Here is a 20,987-nt window from a genome sequence, read left to right on the forward strand (position 1 = left end):
CAGTACTGATGCCGCCATTACACAGCTCAGTACTGATGCGGCCATTACACAGCTCAGTGATCAGCGCCCATTACACAGCTCAGTACTGATGCGGCCATTACACAGCTCAGTACTGATGCCGCCATTACACAGCTCAGTACTGATGCGGCCATTACACAGCTCAGTACTGATGCGGCCATTACACAGCTCAGTACTGATGCGGCCATTACACAGCTCAGTACTGATGCGGCCATTACACAGCTCAGTGGTGATGCAGCCATTACACAGCTCAGTACTGATGCCGCCATTACACAGCTCAGTACTGATGCCGCCATTACACAGCTCAGTACTGATGCGGCCATTACACAGCTCAGTACTGATGCCGCCATTACACAGCTCAGTGATCAGCGGCCATTACACAGCTCAGTACTGATGCGGCCATTACACAGCTCAGTACTGATGCGGCCATTACACAGCTCAGTACTGATGCCGCCATTACACAGCTCAGTACTGATGCCGCCATTACACAGCTCAGTACTGATGCGGCCATTACACAGCTCAGTACTGATGCCGCCATTACACAGCTCAGTACTGATGCCGCCATTACACAGCTCAGTACTGATGCCGCCATTACACAGCTCAGTACTGATGCCGCCATTACACAGCTCAGTACTGATGCGGCCATTACACAGCTCAGTACTGATGCGGCCATTACACAGCTCAGTACTGATGCCGCCATTACACAGCTCAGTACTGATGCCGCCATTACACAGCTCAGTACTGATGCCGCCATTACACAGCTCAGTACTGATGCCGCCATTACACAGCTCAGTACTGATGCCGCCATTACACAGCTCAGTACTGATGCGGCCATTACACAGCTCAGTACTGATGCCGCCATTACACAGCTCAGTACTGATGCGGCCATTACACAGCTCAGTACTGATGCGGCCATTACACAGCTCAGTACTGATGCGGCCATTACACAGCTCAGTACTGATGCGGCCATTACACTGCTCAGTACTGATGCGGCCATTACACAGCTCAGTACTGATGCGGCCATTACACTGCTCAGTACTGATGCCGCCATTACACAGCTCAGTGGTGATGCCGCCATTACACAGCTCAGTACTGATGCGGCCATTACACAGCTCAGTACTGATGCGGCCATTACACAGCTCAGTACTGATGTCGCCATTACACAGCTCAGTACTGATGCGGCCATTACACAGCTCAGTACTGATGCCGCCATTACACAGCTCAGTACTGATGCGGCCATTACACAGCTCAGTACTGATGCCGCCATTACACAGCTCAGTACTGATGCGGCCATTACACAGCTCAGTACTGATGCCGCCATTACACTGCTCAGTACTGATGCCGCCATTACACAGCTCAGTACTGATGCGGCCATTACACAGCTCAGTGATCAGCGCCCATTACACAGCTCAGTACTGATGCCGCCATTACACAGCTAAGTACTGATGCGCCCATTACACAGCTCAGTACTGATGCGGCCATTACACAGCTCAGTGATCAGCGCCCATTACACAGCTCAGTGATCAGCACCCATTATTAGCAATGTCCATGCCCTTGCCCTTGCCTTATACAGTAAGTAGTAAAGTGATTTGTTGTCGGGGCCAATGATTTTATAACATGCTAAAAGACACTGATCAGCCGATGATCGGCTCCTCAGCTGATCATTGTCTTTATTACACCGGCTGATATCTTCCCGATTCAGCCTGACTGGGCAGACAATCGCCCCCTGTAATAGGACTCATAGGGGGAGATTTTAAACTTTTGTAAAGTAGAAGTGAATCAGATTCCATCTTTCATTTTCCAAAGAGTCTCTGAGGAATGAAAAGGTGGAATCTGATTGGTTGCTAGGGGACAATGGAGCCAGTTTTACTTTACAAAAGTTTGATAAATCTCCCCCGTAGTCTCTAAAGTCCCGAAGCCCATACGTATCCTCTATACAGATAAAACATTGGCCTGTGAAGAGAAAACATCCAGGGAAATAAGCAGAAATCCAGAAATTGTTCTTATTGACTCTCCATTTAGTACAAAATGACCCCAAGAAGAACAAATATACAAACAAATTTACAGACAATACACAAAATCTGTCCAGGAAGGATCAGTATACAGCTTGTTGTTACTGGAACAGTGGAAATATATAAAGAAATCTTCCTGATCTGTATAGAAAGATTTTATTAGTAAGACGCAGAATAAACAGAGACATCCGTGTAGCCCGGGGCGGCAGCTTCCCTTGGCTCTGGTTGGATGATGAATAGCAGGATCCCTGGACATACGGAGCTTCTTACAGCGGTCTCTGCATACTTTCTCCTTGTTTGGACTAGGGGACGTGAGATGGAGGAGTTGAGCATTAGCCTGTGAGTCATCTTGGATTCTCCTCTTACAAACAAGACTTCTGAAAGAAACATAGAAGACACAAAAATCCCCGCTGCTCCGCCCAAACCTATAATAACCCCTCCATCACCAAAGGTCATTAATGCCCGGATGTCCAGGTTACATGAAGCAGTGCTCACCTCCCCACCTTCTAAGAGCCATGACACTTTTATATTTCCATCTACAGGGCTGGTTGGGGTCATATTTTGCACCATGATCGATAGTTTTTATTGGTATCATATAGTTGTAAATGGGAGGAGTTCTTGAGCGCTTTTTCTTCTTCTTTTTTTTTCTGACATATGGTAAAAATAAACATCAGGAACAATCTTTTAAGAGATCGGACAATTAAGCATGCTACGATACCAAATATGTTTATTCTTCTAGCATATTTTAGTTTTTACACTAAGTCATCCTAGGGGACTATTACATGTAATCATTAGATTGCTTATACTGATCAATGCTGTGCCATGGATCAGTATTATTCATGCTCTGCCTGAGGGCACACTCTAGGAGAAGGTCGCTGATCCGACAGGAAAAAGGTAAATATTATACATCCACCAGTCAGGGAAAGTGGTCAGGAGTCCCACAATCACAGATCGGGGTCCCAATTAGTCAGTGACAGGTACTTTCCCTGTCACTGACTCCCTTAAACGCAGTGATCGCAGCATTTAGGAGATCAATGACAGGTCATAACCCCCGATCATGAGACATTAATTTGTGCGGTGGAGATAACACTGAAGCTGCTCCGCACACCTTAAAACCCTTACACAGTCAGGAATATATACATGTTGTGAACATGAAGGGGTTATTGGTATCTTAGTATCAGGTAGGTTTACATTCACTTAATAATGTTAGTAATGGGCATGAGGGAAAGTGGGACATAATTATTTAAAGGTTAAAGGTGAAGGCTAAGAAGTGGCGCCAGCCTGGTCCAACATTTACTTTTATACAATGATATATAGTCGGGAAAAAGTATTTAGTCAGCCACCAATTGTGCAAGTTCTTCCACTTCCCCAGATGAGCGAGGCCGGTGTATGTGACATCATAGGTAGACCTCAGTTACGAGAGAAAAAATGATAAAACAAATCCAGAAAATCACGTTGTTCGATTTGGAAAGAAATTATTTGCAATTTATGGTGGAAAATAAGTATTTGGTGAATAAGAAAAGTTCATCTCAATCCTTTGTTCTATCTCCTTTGTTGGCAATGACAGACATCTTCACTAGGTTGGCACACACTGTTGTTTGGATGTTGGCCCATTCCTCCATGCAGATCTCCTCTAGAGCAGTGATGTTTTGGGGCTGTCACTGGCCAACACGGACTTTCAACTCCCTCCAAAGGTTTTTTTATAGGGTTGAGAGCTGGAGACTGGCTAGGCCAATCCAGGACCTTGAAATGCTTCTTACGAAGCCGCTCCTTCATTGCCCTGGCGGTGTGCTTTGGATCATTGTCATGTTGAAAGACCCAGCCACGTTTCATCTTCAATGCCCTTGCTGATGGAAGGAGGTTTACACTCAAAATCTCCCGATACATGGCCCCATTCATTCTTTCATGTACCCGGATCAGTCGTCCTGGCCCCTTTGCAGAGATACAGCCCCAAAGCCTGATGTTTCCACCCCCATGCTTTACAGTAGGTAAGTTGTGTTTCTACCAAACAGTTCTGAGCAGATGACATTCTCCCAATACTCTTCTGGATCATCCAAATGCTCTCTAGCAAACCTCAGACGGGGCTGGACATGTACTGGCTTAAGCAGGGGAACCATCTGGCCCCATGTTATCCCCTTATAATGGCCCCATATAATCCCCCTAATAGATGGCCCCCTATTATTCCCCTTATAATCCCCCTCTAAAAAGCCCCCAGTCTGTGCAAAAAAAAACAAAAAACAGAACTCACCTGACAACTCGCTCCTCCGCTGTGTCTCTCTTCCCCTGTCTTCTCCTGCACTGCAGGCTCGGTCTGGCTGTCGGCTGATGCGCGGCTCCCAGCTCCCTGGCTCTGTCTCGTCCCCGCAGCACACGCAACAGTGGGCTCTGTGTGTGGGGATGTTACTTCCGGCACAGAGAGCGCTTGTTATAGATGCTCCCTGCGCTGGAAGTACCATGCCCGGCACACACAGAGCTTACTGGTGCGTGTGCTGCTGGGGGCCCGTCCCAGCATCCCTCTTGTGATCGCAAGCAAAACCCTGCTTGCAATCACAAGAGGGAATGGGAGGGGGGCAGTGTGGTCGCGGGCCCAACCTCGGTAGCGGCTCAGTCGCAGCAGCGACCGCAGTAGCTATGCCACTGGGTGGGGGTGTAGCGTGTTACTAATGGTAGTCTTTGTTACATTGGTCCCAGCTCTCTGCAGGTCAGTCACTAGCTCCTCCCATCCTTCCTGGATAACATGGTGATGTCACTTCCTGGATAACATGGTGATGTCACTTCCTGGATAACATGGTGATGTCACTTCCTAGATAACATGGTGATGTCACTTCCTAGATAACATGGTGATGTCACTTCCTGGATAAAATGGTGATGTCATGCCCCGACTCCCAGAGCTGTGTGGGCTGTGGCTGCTGGAGAGGATGATGGCAGGGGGACACTGAGGGACACAGGGCACTGGAGGAAAACTGAGCGGCGTTTAAGTATAAGTGACAGGAGCATCTCACTGATTGGGACTCCCGCAGCGTGTCTGCGGGGGACCCGATCGAATGGCCTGACTCTTGGGGGTATTCTGCTTACCTCCGTGCAGCCTGATCTTCAGTCTTCTGATAGAGTCTGCCACAGGCAGGCTCTATCAGAAGATCGCAGATAACACTGATCCCTGATCGCAGATAACACTGATCAATATTAGCAATCAAATGTATGTAATAGTCCCCTGGGGGGACTTAAAAAGTGTAATAAAATAAATAAATGTATTTTTAAAAATGCCCCAAAGCCCCTCCCACAATAAAAGTCTAAATCACCCCTTTCCCATTTTTTTTTTTAAAACAAACACATAAAAGTAATAAAATAAATAAACATATTATATGTTGTAAGAGGGGTAACCGTCCGCTCTATTAAAATAAAACAATATTATTACTGTACGGTGAACAGCGTGAATAAAAAGCGGTAGAAAAACACCAGGATCGCTGATTTTTTTATTACATTTTATATATAAAAAAAAATAATAAAAAGTGATCAATACATCCGATCTAAACACATATGATACTAATAAAAACTAGAGATCATGGCGCAAAAAATGATGCCCCATACGACCCCCATAAGTAAAAAAAATAAATGTGCTATAGGAGTCATAGGGCCATTTTAAATATTTCCAAAAATTTTTTTACTGTTAAAAACAATAATAAAACATTAGAAAAGCTATATAACCCGCTTATCACTGTGTTCAGACTGACTTATAGAATAAAGATAAAATGTCAGTTTTACCATAAAGTGCCTTATGTAAACACAGAAAAAAACACCTGAAAAAAACAAGACCTCACATGGCCCTGTAGGTGGAAAAATAAAAGAGTTTTAGAGCTTTTAGAAAGCGAGGAGAAAAAAATGAAAATGCAAAAATGTTAAAATGTTGCCATCCTTAAAGGGGTACTACGCAGCTCTAACCAGGAAGCGTCTGCAGTACGGTAGTACGGGGCGGCGCGATCCGGGCACCGGCGCTGGAGCCGGCGAGGTAGGTGATCTCCGGCTTCAATTTTCACCCCCTCTCCGGCGATCCCCCAAAATCCCCCCCCGCCCCGGAGTAAGGCAAATAGAATCGGCATTTAAAATCTGAGTACCTCTTCAACATGTTTCGTTGTATTTACAAAATGTTCCCATATAGGCCTTTTTTCTTCCTGAGGACGTTGCGTAAATCCAACATAATCTGTAAATAAATATATATATGTCTATAGATGAAGATGTCCTTAGGTGGCATCTGAACCTGGAATAGGTGCTGCAATGCTACAGTGTCGACCACTGAGCCATGATATGTGTGAGGCATGAAATGTGTGAGCCAGGATATGTGTGAGGCAGGATATGTGTGAGGCTGATATGTGTGAGCCATGGTATGTGTGAGGCAGGATATGTGTGAGGCATGATATGTGTGAGCCATGATATGTGTGAGGCATGATATGTGTGAGGCATGAAATGTGTGAGCCAGGATATGTGTGAGGCAGGATATGTGTGAGGCTGATATGTGTGAGCCATGGTATGTGTGAGGCAGGATATGTGTGAGGCATGATATGTGTGAGGCAGGATATGTGTGAGGCAGGATATGTGTGAGCCATGATATGTGTGAGGCATGAAATGTGTGAGCCAGGATATGTGTGAGGTAGGATATGTGTGAGGCAGGATATGTGTGAGGCAGGATATGTGTGAGGCTGATATGTGTGAGCCATGGTATGTGTGAGGCTGATATGTGTGAGCCATGGTATGTGTGAGGCAGGATATGTGTGAGGCATGATATGTGTGAGGCAGGATATGTGTGAGGCAGGATATGTGTGAGGCAGGATATGTGTGAGCCATGATATGTGTGAGCCATGATATGTGTGAGGCAGGATATGTGTGAGCCATGATATGTGTGAGGCAGGATATGTGTGAGCCATGATATGTGTGAGGCATATGTGTGAGCCATGATATGTGTGAGGCAGGATATGTGTGAGCCATGATATGTGTGAGGCAGGATATGTGTGAGGCATGATATGTGTGAGGCATATGTGTGAGCCATGATATGTGTGAGGCAGGATATGTGTGAGCCATGATATGTGTGAGGCATATGTGTGAGCCATGATATGTGTGAGGCATGATATGTGTGAGCCATGATATGTGTGAGGCATGATATGTGTGAGGCAGGATATGTGTGAGGCAGGATATGTGTGAGGCAGGATATGTGTGAGGCAGGATATGTGTGAGGCAGGATATGTGTGAGGCAGGATATGTGTGAGGCAGGATATGTGTGAGCCATGATATGTGTGAGGCAGGATATGTGTGAGTCATGATATGGGTGAGACATGATATGTGTGAGCCATGATATGTGAGAGCCATGATATGTGTGAGGCAGGATATGTGTGAGGCATGATATGTGTGAGGCAGGATATGTGTGAGGCATGATATGTGTGAGGCATGATATGTGTGAGGCATGATATGTGTGAGAGCCATGATATGTGTGAGGCATGATATGTGTGAGGCATGATATGTGTGAGGCATGATATGTGTGAGGCATGATATGTGTGAGGCAGGATATGTGTGAGGCAGGATATGTGTGAGGCAGGATATGTGTGAGGCAGGATATGTGTGAGGCAGGATATGTGTGAGCCATGATATGTGTGTGGCAGGATATGTGTGAGGCATGATATGTGTGAGCCATGATATGTGTGAGGCAGGATATGTGTGTGGCAGGATATATGTGAGGCAGGATATGTGTGAGCCATGATATGTGTGAGGCAGGATATGGGTGAGGCAGGATATGGGTGAGGCAGGATATGTGTGAGGCAGGATATGTGTGAGGCATGATATGTGTGAGGCATGATATGTGAGAGCCATGATATGTGTGAGGCATATGTGTGAGGCTGATATGTGTGAGGCAGGATATGTGTGAGGCAGGATATGTGTGAGGCAGGATATGTGTGAGCCATGGTATGTGTGAGGCAGGATATGTGTGAGGCAGGATATGTGTGAGGCAGGATATGTGTGAGGCATGATATGTGTGAGGCTGATATGTGTGAGCCATGGTATGTGTGAGGCAGGATATGTGTGAGGCATATGTGTGAGCCATGGTATGTGTGAGGCAGGATATGTGTGAGGCAGGATATGTGTGAGGCAGGATATGTGTGAGGCAGGATATGTGTGAGGCTGATATGTGTGAGCCAGGATATGTGTGAGGCAGGATATGTGTGAGGCAGGATATGTGTGAGGCAGGATATGTGTGAGGCAGGATATGTGTGAGGCAGGATATGTGTGAGGCAGGATATGTGTGAGGCAGGATATGTGTGAGGCATGGTATGTGTGAGGCAGGATATGTGTGAGGATGATATGTGTGAGGCAGGATATGTGTGAGGCAGGATATGTGTGAGGCAGGATATGTGTGAGGATGATATGTGTGAGGCAGGATATGTGTGAGGCAGGATATGTGTGAGGCAGGATATGTGTGAGGCAGGATATGTGTGATCTCAGTTTCCTTTTTCAATCTTTTTGATGTTTGATTTATTGTGGCTTTTTGCAATCTTGAGGAACGTTTCCTTGTCATCACTGCTCCAAGATCCCACAAAGCTCAGCAGTTTTCTCATCTTCTCCTGAGCGGTTGTCTGGCTCTCTACTGTATTGTACTGTTCTCCTGTTAGAAGGTCTTTCTCCTTAAGCTCATCCAGGACAGGCATGATATTATCCACCCTCTGTACCAGCTCTGAATAATGTTCATCTATGAAACTCCTGGGAGGATCTCCTGCAAATATCAGGATATTATCAGCAGAATGAGTGATCAGAAGTCTTCAGCCGCTCAAATAAATATAACACTATACAATATCTCGTACACACAGCTCATACATAGCAGACAGTTCTTGTTTCTGCACCTTCCTCTGTGTCGTCTGTATTATTTCTTGTGCAGTCAGTAGTGTCAGTCTGTTGCATAGCATCCGGCTCTCCTGTACATTCAGCTGCCTCTATATTGGTGGTGATCTAGTGGTCTAACACTGGAGGACATTAGATGGAGGACACAGATGATTGTGATACTAATATAACACGTTACCTTTCTGGGCGGCTTTTGCTTCTGCCAGTTCTTCTATATCTGCTGATAAAAATAATACATTTATAGACCAGACTCAAGAAACATCATCACATCATGTGACGTATAGAAACACAAGGTTCTAGGTTCTGTATCTTAGATATATTGGGTGTGGTTTTAATCCTCAGGATAACATCCACTATACATTTCATTATCTGGTCAGTCGTCCTCCATATATAATCCCTGTGATACCTCCTGTCAGTCGTCCTCCATATATAATCCCTGTGATACCTCTGGTCAGTCGTCCTCCATATATAATCCCTGTGATACCTCTGGTCAGTCGTCCTCCATATATAATCCCTGTGATAGCTCCTGTCTGTCGTCCTCCATATATAATCCCTGTGATACCTCCTGTCAGTCGTCCTCCATATATAATCCCTGTGATACCGCATGTCAGTCGTCCTCCATATATAATCCCTGTGATACCTCTGGTCAGTCATCCTCCATATATAATCCCTGTGATACCTCTGGTCAGTCGTCCTCCATATATAATCCCTGTGATACCTCCTGTCAGTCGTCCTCCATATATAATCCCTGTGATACCTCTGGTCAGTCGCCCTCCATATATAATCCCTGTGATACCTCCTGTCAGTCGTCCTCCATATATAATCCCTGTGATACCTCCTGTCAGTCGTCCTCCATATATAATCCCTGTGATACCTCCTGTCAGTCGTCCTCCATATATAATCCCTGTGATACCGCATGTCAGTCGTCCTCCATATATAATCCCTGTGATACCGCATGTCAGTCGTCCTCCATATATAATCCCTGTGATACCTCTGGTCATTCGTCCTCCATATATAATCCCTGTGATACCTCTGGTCAGTCGTCCTCCATATATAATCCCTGTGATACCTCCTGTCAGTCATCCTCCATATATAATCCCTGTGATACCTCTGGTCAGTCGTCCTCCATATATAATCCCTGTGATACCTCCTGTCAGTCATCCTCCATATATAATCCCTGTGATACCTCTGGTCAGTCGTCCTCCATATATAATCCCTGTGATACCTCTGGTCAGTCGTCCTCCATATATAATCCCTGTGATACCTCTGGTCAGTCGTCCTCCATATATAATCCCTGTGATAGCTCCTGTCTGTCGTCCTCCATATATAATCCCTGTGATACCTCCTGTCAGTCGTCCTCCATATATAATCCCTGTGATACCGCATGTCAGTCGTCCTCCATATATAATCCCTGTGATACCTCTGGTCAGTCATCCTCCATATATAATCCCTGTGATACCTCTGGTCAGTCGTCCTCCATATATAATCCCTGTGATACCTCTGGTCAGTCGCCCTCCATATATAATCCCTGTGATACCTCCTGTCAGTCGTCCTCCATATATAATCCCTGTGATACCGCATGTCAGTCGTCCTCCATATATAATCCCTGTGATACCTCTGGTCAGTCGTCCTCCATATATAATCCCTGTGATACCTCCTGTCAGTCGTCCTCCATATATAATCCCTGTGATACCTCTGGTCAGTCGCCCTCCATATATAATCCCTGTAATCCCTCCTGTCAGTCGTCCTCCATATATAATCCCTGTGATACCTCCTGTCAGTCGTCCTCCATATATAATCCCTGTGATACCGCATGTCAGTCGTCCTCCATATATAATCCCTGTGATACCTCTGGTCATTCGTCCTCCATATATAATCCCTGTGATACCTCTGGTCAGTCGTCCTCCATATATAATCCCTGTGATACCTCCTGTCAGTCATCCTCCATATATAATCCCTGTGATACCTCCTGTCAGTCGTCCTCCATATATAATCCCTGTGATACCTCTGGTCAGTCATCCTCCATATATAATCCCTGTGATACCTCCGGTCAGTCGTCCTCCATATATAATCCCTGTGATACCTCTGGTCAGTCGTCCTCCATATATAATCCCTGTGATACCTCTGGTCAGTCGTCCTCCATATATAATCCCTGTGATACCTCTGGTCAGTCGTCCTCCATATATAATCCCTGTGATACCTCCTGTCAGTCGTCCTCCATATATAATCCCTGTGATACCTCCTCTGGTCAGTCGTCCTCCATATATAATCACTGTGATACCTCCTGTCAGTCGTCCTCCATATATAATCCCTGTGATACCTCCGGTCAGTCGTCCTCCATATATAATCCCTGTGATACCTCTGGTCAGTCGTGCTCCATATATAATCCCTGTGATACCTCCTGTCAGTCGTCCTCCATATATAATCCCTGTGATACCTCTGGTCAGTCGTCCTCCATATATAATCCCTGTGATACCTCCTGTCAGTCGTCCTCCATATATAATCCCTGTGATACCTCTGGTCAGTCGTCCTCCATATATAATCCCTGTGATACCGCATGTCAGTCGTCCTCCATATATAATCCCTGTGATACCTCCTGTCAATCGTCCTCCATATATAATCCCTGTGATACCTCTGGTCAGTCGTCCTCCATATATAATCCCTGTGATACCTCTGGTCAGTCGTCCTCCATATATAATCCCTGTAATCCCTCCTGTCAGTCGTCCTCCATATATAATCCCTGTGATACCTCCTCTGGTCAGTCGTCCTCCATATATAATCCCTATAATCCCTCCTGTCAGTCGTCCTCCATATATAATCCCTGTGATACCTCTGGTCAGTCGTCCTCCATATATAATCCCTGTGATACCTCTGGTCAGTCGTCCTCCATATATAATCCCTGTGATACCTCCTGTCAGTCGTCCTCCATATATAATCCCTGTGATACCTCCTGTCAGTCGTCCTCCATATATAATCCCTGTGATACCTCCTGTCAGTCGTCCTCCATATATAATCCCTGTGATACCGCATGTCAGTCGTCCTCCATATATAATCCCTGTGATACCTCCTGTCAGTCGTCCTCCATATATAATCCCTGTGATACCTCCTGTCAGTCGTCCTCCATATATAATCCCTGTGATACCTCTGGTCAGTCGTCCTCTCCACACCGGTTCTGATTCCGAACTCTTTTTGTCTATCACACATAATATAATCGGCTTTTCGCTTTGTGAGATTGCTTTCTTTGAGAAGTTGATCTCTGTGTACGGGCACTTTTCTATTTCTTTATGAATCTTAAGCTCCAGGGTCTATAAGAAACAATACAAAATATGTTACATAGTACGGTTGAAAAAAAGACACGTCCATTAAGTTTGACCAAGGAGGGGATGGATGGAGGGAAGGGGGAGGGGTGATGGGTATATACTATACATATACAAGGAGGGGATGGAGGGAAGGGGAGGGATGATGGGTAGGCTCTATACATATACAAGGAGGGATGATGGGTAGGTTCTATATATATATATATATATATATATATATATAAGGAGGGGATGGAGGGAGGGATGATGGGTAGATAGTATACATATGCATTTATGTTATTTTGTTCTAAGAGACGGTCTAAGGGTAGCTTCACACATAGCATATCGCAGCAGATTTGGTCTAAATAACTGAACACAGCATCAAATCTGCTGCGGATCCTGTATGTGTGAATGCACCCTATAAGCCTGTTTTGAAGCCCTCCACTGTTTTTGCTGTGACCAGATCCTGGGGTGACTGTTCTTATGGTGGAGACATCTTGTCGCTTCCGGAGATTGAACCTTTTTTTTTTTCAGGCGGAGGCAGCGCCCCCTTGTCTCTCCGGGCGGAGGCAGCGCCCCCTTGTCTCTCTAGTCGGAGGCAGCACCCACTTGTCTCTCCGGGTGGAGGCAGCACCCCCTTGTCTCTCCGGTTGGAGCCAGTGCCCTCTTGTCTCTCCCGGCGGAGGCAGTGCCCCCTTGTCTCTCCAGGCGGAGGCAGCGCCCCCTTGTCTCTCCAGGCGGAGGCAGTGCCCCCTTGTCTCTCCAGGCAGAGGCAGCGCCCCCTTGTCTCTCCGGGCGGAGGCAGTGCCCCCTTGTCCCTCCAGGTGGAGGCAGTGCCCCCTTGTCTCTCCAGGCAGAGGCAGCGCCCCCTTGTCTCTCCGGGTGGAGGCAGTGCCCCCTTGTCTCTCCAGGCAGAGGCAGCGCCCCCTTGTCTCTCCGGGCGGAGGCAGTGCCCCCTTGTCTCTCCAGGCGGAGGCAGTGCCCCCTTGTCTCTCCAGGCGGAGGCAGCGCCCCCTTGTCTCTCCAGGTGGAGGCAGCGCCCCCTTGTCTCTCCAGGCGGAGGCAGCGCCCCCTTGTCTCTCCAGGCGGAGGCAGCGCCCTCTTGTCTCTCTGGGCAGAGGCAGCGCCCCCTTGTCTCTCCAGGCGGAGGCAGCGCCCCCTTGTCTCTCCAGGCGGAGGCAGTGCCCACTTGTCTCTCCAGGCGGAGGCAGCGCCCCCTTGTCTCTCCAGGCGGAGGCAGCGCCCCCTTGTCTCTCCAGGTGAAGGCAGCGCCCCCTTGTCTCTCCAGGCGGAGGCAGTGCCCTCTTGTCTCTCTGGGCGGAGGCAGTGCCCCCTTGTCTCTCCAGGCGGAGGCAGCGCCCCCTTGTCTCTCCGGGCGGAGGCAGCGCCCCCTTGTCTCTCCAGGCGGAGGCAGTGCCCCCTTGTCTCTCCAGGTGGAGGCAGTGCCCTCTTGTCTCTCCGGGCAGAGGCAGCGCCCCCTTGTCTCTCCAGGCGGAGGCAGCGCCCTCTTGTCTCTCCAGGCGGAGGCAGTGCCCTCTTGTCTCTCCAGGCGGAGGCAGTGCCCCCTTGTCTCTCCAGGCGGAGGCAGTGCCCTCTTGTCTCTCCAGGCGGAGGCAGTGCCCTCTTGTCCTTTGAGGGGGTTTTACCTGGAACATCTTTTCCCCATATTTCTTGTAGGGGCCATTTATATATTTAAATAAGTTAATCATATCTCCCCTTAAACGTCTCTTCTCCAGACTAAACAAATGTAATTCTTTTAATCTCTCCTCATAACTAAGATGCTCCATTCCCCTTATTAGTTTAGTTGCCCGTCTTTGTACCCTCTCCAGCTCTAGAACATCCTTTTTATGAATCGGGTTCCAAAACTGGACGACATACTCCAGATGAGGCCGCACCAAAGCTTTATAAAGCGGTAATATTATATCCCTGTCCCGAGAGTCCAGGCCTGTTATATACATGACAATATCCTGCTGGCCTTAGAAGCAGCTGACTGACATTGTGTGCTGTTCTGTAGTCTATTATCTACAAGTACACCCAGATCCTTCTCTATCAGTGACTCTCCCAGAGTAACTCCCCCCAGGACATATGATGCTGCAGGGTATTACTCCCCCCAGGACATATGATGCTGCAGGGTATTACTCCCCCCAGGACATATGATGCTGCAGGTTATTACTCCCCCCAGGACATATGATGCTGCAGGTTATTACTCCCCCCAGGACATATGATGCTGCAGGTTATTACTCCCCCCAGGACATATGATGCTGCAGGTTATTACTCCCCCCAGGACATATGATGGATGTGGGTTACAAGTACCTATGATTGTTTTAATAAATATGCAAAAATGTTTAGCAGACGAGCGCCAAATTTAAAAAATCTCTAATAAATACTGTATATCTGTGATAATACCTCTTCCTAAAGGGTGGCTGTATGTAAAAAGCTGCATCATGAGACCCCAATGGGAAGCCCTGTGCCTGTTCATCTCTGCTCAGTGAGCGCCATGAGCCGCGTATGGATTGTCTGGCAGTGGTGGTAATCTGATATGAACAGGCACAGCGCTCACTCGAGAGCTGCTGCCCATTCCTTTTAGGAATTATGTTGCTATGATGTGTGGGCAATTTGTTGAAGAGACAAGTAACCTTTAGTCTAAGTTCACACAACATATATTTTGAATTAATCACGGCTGTTGTTACAAATTGCTACACTGGCCGCGATTAATTCAAAATATACGTTGCTTTAATGTAATGGAATCCCGACCGGAGAGTATACACATAGGGGGACATGTATCAAGCGGTGTATTTTTTTTTTTCCGTCTGAAAGTGCTGATTTGCGTATATTTTATTCGCAAATGGCCGTTTTGCGAATAAAATATTCGCAAATTGGCACTTTCTGCCTCGTACGCCAGGGGGGGTGGGGAGGAGGTGTGGAGGGGGCGTGGATTCATCATTGTTTTTTCCTAAAGATACGCAGGAAACCTACTCCAGCTCTGAGCGGGATTTATGTAGAGGAAGTCCGCCTCTACATAAATCTCCGTACCGGCGGAGCTGCAAGGACATTTTTAAGTCTGGCGCAGAAAACGCAGGACTTAATAAATGTCCCCCATTGTACATATATACATACACATAGTATACACTCCGGCCGGGATTCCTAGCGGCTGCACAGAAAACTGACATGGGCAGACGATATAAAGTGCAGCTCCGGCCATACTATACGTTGTGTGTAATGGTGAATTTGGATGCGGGCACACCCAAATGTATATATCCGAACATAATGTGTATATACACCTCAATGTAATGTATATATACACCCGATTGTAACTATATATATATTATATATATATATATATATATATATATACACACACCCGATTGTAACTATATATATATATATATATATATATATATATATATATATATATATATAAAAACACACCCGATTGTAACTATATATATATGTGTGTGTGCGCGTGCGTGTGTGTATATATATTGTGGCATGGTGGGGCTGTAAGAGGCAGTTCTGGGCCTCTGGAGTGGGAATAGGAGTTCAGGTGGAGCTCCGGGTCCATATACTCCATTCCAGCCCTAGAGCTAATGAGGCTCTGAAACCACCTGGTGGATCTATTAGAGACTCCAGAGCTTCTCAGGTGATGGCTCCCAGGTGAAGACTCCCAGGGTGGGAGAACAGGCAGCACTAGGCCTGTGGGAGCTGCAGACAAGAAGTCTGGGTGAGACCAGTGTACCTGGTCAAGTGGAGCAGTAGGCTCAGAAAGTCAGCTAGGGAAGCTGTAATGTGTTAGTCAGTGGCTAGACAGCCCAGGTTTTATTTTATTGGCAGTGTTGCCTATGTCTTGTGTTATTTGAACGGATAAATAAAGCTGACTGTGGTCAGTATAAAGCATACAGCACTGACTGGACTGCAATTTGTGATGTGCCAACCGTCTCAGGCCCAGGAGATGGCGATCCCAGCAAGTGAGTAACCCCCAGATTCTCACATATGGTGGAGGATTGCTGTGGGCAGAAAAATGGCACATGAAGTTTGTGGCTGGATTTAAAGAGCCTGAAGCCTTATAAGAGGTTGTGTCTCTGTGGAGCAAGAGAGACATACAGAGACTGTGTTGCTGTGGAGAGAGACATACAGAGACTGTGTTGCTGTGGAGAGAGACATACAGAGACTGTGTTGCTGTGGAGAGAGACCTACAGAGACTGTCTTGTCTGGATAAGACCAGTATTGCTTATGTTTGAAGCTGGTGTTTCTGCTGCTTAAAGAATATAATTGCCATGGGTCTAGCAGAGGACTATGTCAGACGCATATGGGACATACAGCGCCGTGAAGACATGGCCAAACAAATGGGTTATAACCTTGTGCAGTTTGAAGCAGAGCGGGAGGCTGTTGAGGCTCAACTGCAAAGGACATTGGATAAGCAAGCTCCTGTACAAAGTGCATGTGCTGCTACACAGAGCTGGTGTCCAAATACCTGCACTGCACTGCAGGAGGCTGCCCACCAGAAAGCACAGGGGTCCAAGCCAAGTGGTTGCTATACCAAGGTCCCAGGTGCATCCTTGTCTGATTCTCCAGATAAAAAGCGTGAGGGTGCCGTCCCTAAAGCCAACCAGCCAGAGCCAGGCTTGAGATGTATAAGAATGAACTGTTGTATAGTTGGAAGCGCTTTTGCCCAGTGCCCAAGTGTTAAAAAGTCACTTCTGCAGAGGCGCCATGATGATGTTGCTAAGAGCAACCAACCACACCAGCAAGCGGCAGTCACTGAGCAGAGGGAGCCATGTTGGAGGTGCATGGGAGAGGGTGTCTGTGAATCTTATCGTCCTCTGGTCAGGAGATCAGAGAAATTTAAACCAAAAACCTGTAAATTGCTGGTGGGTGGAATCCCACTGCTGGTTGACCTGGATTGTCGCCAGGAGGTGTCCAGGGTCCATCCGGATATTATACTGTTCGTGAAGAGTCGACCAGAGCCGTATGGTAAGACTATTCTAATTGACTTTAAAACCTGTTATGGGACAGTAAATCATGTGCTGGAGGTCTGCGCGGACCTTCAGGTGGAGTTTATACTTGGCAGAGACTTTCCTTATTTCTGGCAGTTGTGGGAGGGAGAATCCCCTGTAAAGTGTACTGTACCACTGCCCAAGGGGGAGGAGCCAGGAGAACCATATACAAAAGTCCCAGAGTTACCAGTGGGTGGAGCCTCACTGTCTTACTGTGTGAACTGTGACCAAAATAAGTCCGAATGTTCAGCGATGCTGCCTAGTGAGGAGAAGAATCCTGTGGCTGACAAGACCATCCTGATGTCTGATGAGATTATTGCACAGTCTGAACATGGACTTGAAAAGTCAGATGAACTTAATGATAATGTATTGCATGCAATGTTTATTGAAAATGTCACCCAGCAGTTATGTGATAGCAGTAAGGTAATGTCAGATTTGCTGCCTAACATGCATGTAACCCATACCTATGTCATGCAACCTGAGCAGGTAAATGATGAATGTGCTGTGCTGCCCCTAGAGGTCATGGTGTGTAAGGACCAGAGTATTGCATGGGATGAATGTGCTGTGGTTGAAAGCAGTACAGAAACCTTGGTGGCCGTTACTGAGTCAAGTGAGGCCAATGTGGTTGCTAGTGGCAACCAGATATCTGCTATAGCTGCAGATGATAAAAAGGAGGGTAAGCAGACGGTTGACAAGCCTATGGGTTCCCATTATGCCAAGAGAGTGACCTACAAAGTCAAACAGCATGTGAGAAGTAACTGTGGCAGTAAGCGGTATGTATGCTGGGTTTGTGGGGCGCGTTTTTCCCAAAGTGATGCAGTGAGAATGCATGTGGTGCAGAAACATAGTGAAAATGTGTTGTGTATTCTTACACCTAAACTGTGTTCCTACAACAGGTGTGCTAGCCTGCTGCCCACCTGTTATCTCCGAAATAAAAGAAAGGTAGAAAGTGACCAGTGTGAACATGGTTGTAGACAGAAATGTTGCATGAAGATAGCCAGGTGTGCTTGGCCTGGTAGGAAGCCGTATGCACATGGTTTGTCTGAGAGCGCCCCCTATGTCTATGACAGTAAGTCTGGTGTGGGTGACTGTGTTACAATGCAGAGCCAGATAGACCGGAGTGGTGCATCCAGTAGGGTTAGTGGTGCTCACACAGTAGTAGCATCCAGTGAGGTTAGTGGTGGTCAAACAGTAGCATCCAGTAGGGTTAGTGGTGCTCACACAGTAGTAGCATCTAGTGATGTTAGTGAGGGTCACACAGTAGCAGCATCCAGTGATGTTAGTGGTGGTCACACAGTAGTAGAACAACCACCGCTTATTGTTATAGAATCTCTTCTTTGTCAGGTCCCAGAAGCTGTTCCTGTGGCTAATGTGAACATGCCTCAAGTAGCAGGTGATGAGATGGTGGCCAGAGAAGGTCAGGCTGAAGAGCTTGTGTTGGCTCACACATTACCTCTTACAGGGAGTCTTGAAGTTACTGAGGCTGATGTGAATAATGAAGAGGCAACTTTGGAGGAATCATGTCCTCAGTACACAGATGTGCATGAAGGAGCTGATATGAAGACTTTCACTTTGGAGACTGAAAGTGAATGCAGTCTGTATGTTGCCCTGTCTGAAGTGAGAGGTAGTGAGAACTGTCAGTCAATGTCTGAGCCGAGTGTCACTCATACAGTCCCATCCAATGTAGCTGGAAGTGAGAGGTTTCATGTTGCCAAGGGGAACAACCTGGATGTTACCAATAAGGGAAACCAAATTGTGAATGAGAATAAGGACTGTGTGCACGCTGAGAATGGGGACTGTGTGCATGCTGAGAGTGGTTCTCAGTACAGCCGTCCAATGCATGTCTCCCCTAATGGACGTCGGCATGAAAGAAATGAATGCCAAAGTGAGAAAGTGGACCATGGTGTTCCTGTGTTAAGGAAAATGTGGGGGAATCAAAAACCTCATGAAAAGTGTGATGTGTGTCCCCAGAAAAAGAAAATAAGGCATGAATGGTGTCACATGTTACCCCAATGTAGGACCTTTGACCCAGGAGGGGGTGTTAATAAAGTGACAAGTCCTATGGCCTTTGTCAGGGGGGGAGGATATGTGGCATGGTGGGGCTGTAAGAGGCAGTTCTGGGCCTCTGGAGTGGGAATAGGAGTTCAGGTGGAGCTCCGGGTCCATATACTCCATTCCAGCCCTAGAGCTAATGAGGCTCTGAAACCACCTGGTGGAGCTCTATAAGAGACTCCAGAGCTTCTCAGGTGATGGCTCCCAGGTGAAGACTCCCAGGGTGGGAGAACAGGCAGCACTAGGCCTGTGGGAGCTGCAGACAAGAAGTCTGGGTGAGACCAGTGTACCTGGTCAAGTGGAGCAGTAGGCTCAGAAAGTCAGCTAGGGAAGCTGTAATGTGTAGTCAGTGGCTAGACAGCCCAGGTTTTATTTTATTGGCAGTGTTGCCTATGTCTTGTGTTATTTGAACGGATAAATAAAGCTGACTGAGGTCAGTATAAAGTATACAGCACTGACTGGACTGCAATTTGTGATGTGCCAACCGTCTCAGGCCCAGGAGATGGCGACCCCAGCGAGTGAGTAACCCCCAGATTGTCACAATATATATATATATATATATATTACACACACACACACACACACCTGAAAGCGCCCGCATCCTTATTCATCAGAAAGGAAGTTGATCAATCCGGTACTTCACCGACACCGGCAGTTCTGTGACACGGTCAAGTCACAGAACTGCCGGTGTCTTACTAAATGTAAACCCAGCCTTAATCTGTTTGTGCATTACAATCTCACTACCTTTGAGGTTTGTGTACTACAGCATACAACTTGCATATTGGGTTTCAGCCAGTGTCGGACTGGGCCACCGGAGATCCTCCGGTGGGCCCCTCCCCCACTCCCACTGCCTGTCCAGCAGCTGGGGCCCCCAAACAATGATGCTGCCTGTCCTCAGTGGGTCCCCAGCTGCAGCAGGATAAATACATGGTTTTGCCGGGTCTGCCCGACTCTGAGGAGACAGCCACGGCAAAACCATGTCCTGTGTAGTCCCGGGAAGCTCCGCCCCCCGCTGCGGGAAGGCCCACCCCCTTCTGGCATTCACGATCTCACTCAGGCAGAGCAGGGAGAAGAGTCGCTGGTGCACTAGAGGAACCATACAGGTGAGGTAAGTATAGCTGTTTTTTGTTTTAAATACAGTTGGAGGGGCTGGAGAATAATAAGGGAGGTACTGGTATGCTGATGAGGGGCAAAAGGATGAGAGGGGTACTACTATGATGATGATGGAAGGGCAGGAGGATGAGGGGGGGGTACTACTATGATGGAAGGGCAGGAGGATGATGGAGGGGTAGTAATATGATTGGGGGGCAGGAGGATGAAGGGGGTAGTAGTATGATGGGGTAGGAGGATGATGATGTGTAGTAATATGATGGAGGGGCAGGAGGATGAAGCGGGTAGTAGTATGATGGCGTAGGAGGATGATGGAGGGGTAGTAATATGATGGAGGGGCAGGAGGATGAAAGGGATAGTAGTATGATGATAAAGGGCGTAGTATTATGATGATAGAGGGGAAGAAAAGTGACTGGGTAGTAGTATGATGATGAAGGGGTAGTAGTATGATCTTGGAGGTGCAGGAGGATGATGAAGGAAGTAGTAGTATGATGATGGAGGAGCAGGAGAATGAGAGGGATAGTAGTGTGATGATGGAGGAGCAGGAGGATGAGAGGGGTAGTAGTATGATGATGGAGGAGCAGGAGGATGATGAAGGAGGTAGTAGTATGATGATGGAGGAGCAG

At 47.2% G+C, this 20,987-nt stretch overlaps 1 protein-coding gene across 4 annotated transcripts in view; it reads right to left on the bottom strand.

Moving 5' to 3' along the window:
- Positions 1-7,650: 7,650 nt before the first annotated feature.
- Positions 7,651-20,987, bottom strand: part of LOC138800535 (uncharacterized) — a 127,190-nt gene continuing 113,853 nt past the window's right edge. Inside the window, exons 23-25 of one of the 4 annotated variants that reach the window (XM_069982282.1) lie at positions 12,052-12,214; positions 9,088-9,126; positions 7,651-8,784 (exon numbers count right to left, since the gene is read on the bottom strand). In XM_069982282.1, coding sequence (XP_069838383.1) covers positions 8,513-8,784; positions 9,088-9,126; positions 12,052-12,214 — 474 coding nt within the window. In that variant the 3' untranslated portion in view covers positions 7,651-8,512. Of the gene's footprint in view, positions 8,785-8,812; positions 9,130-12,051; positions 12,215-20,987 lie in introns of those variants that run through there. The other 3 variants (XM_069982281.1, XR_011364473.1, XM_069982283.1) reach the window with 3 other exon arrangements.

Source organism: Dendropsophus ebraccatus, chromosome 9 (genome assembly GCF_027789765.1).
Source record: "Dendropsophus ebraccatus isolate aDenEbr1 chromosome 9, aDenEbr1.pat, whole genome shotgun sequence".
NCBI classification, from domain to species: domain Eukaryota; kingdom Metazoa; phylum Chordata; class Amphibia; order Anura; family Hylidae; genus Dendropsophus; species Dendropsophus ebraccatus.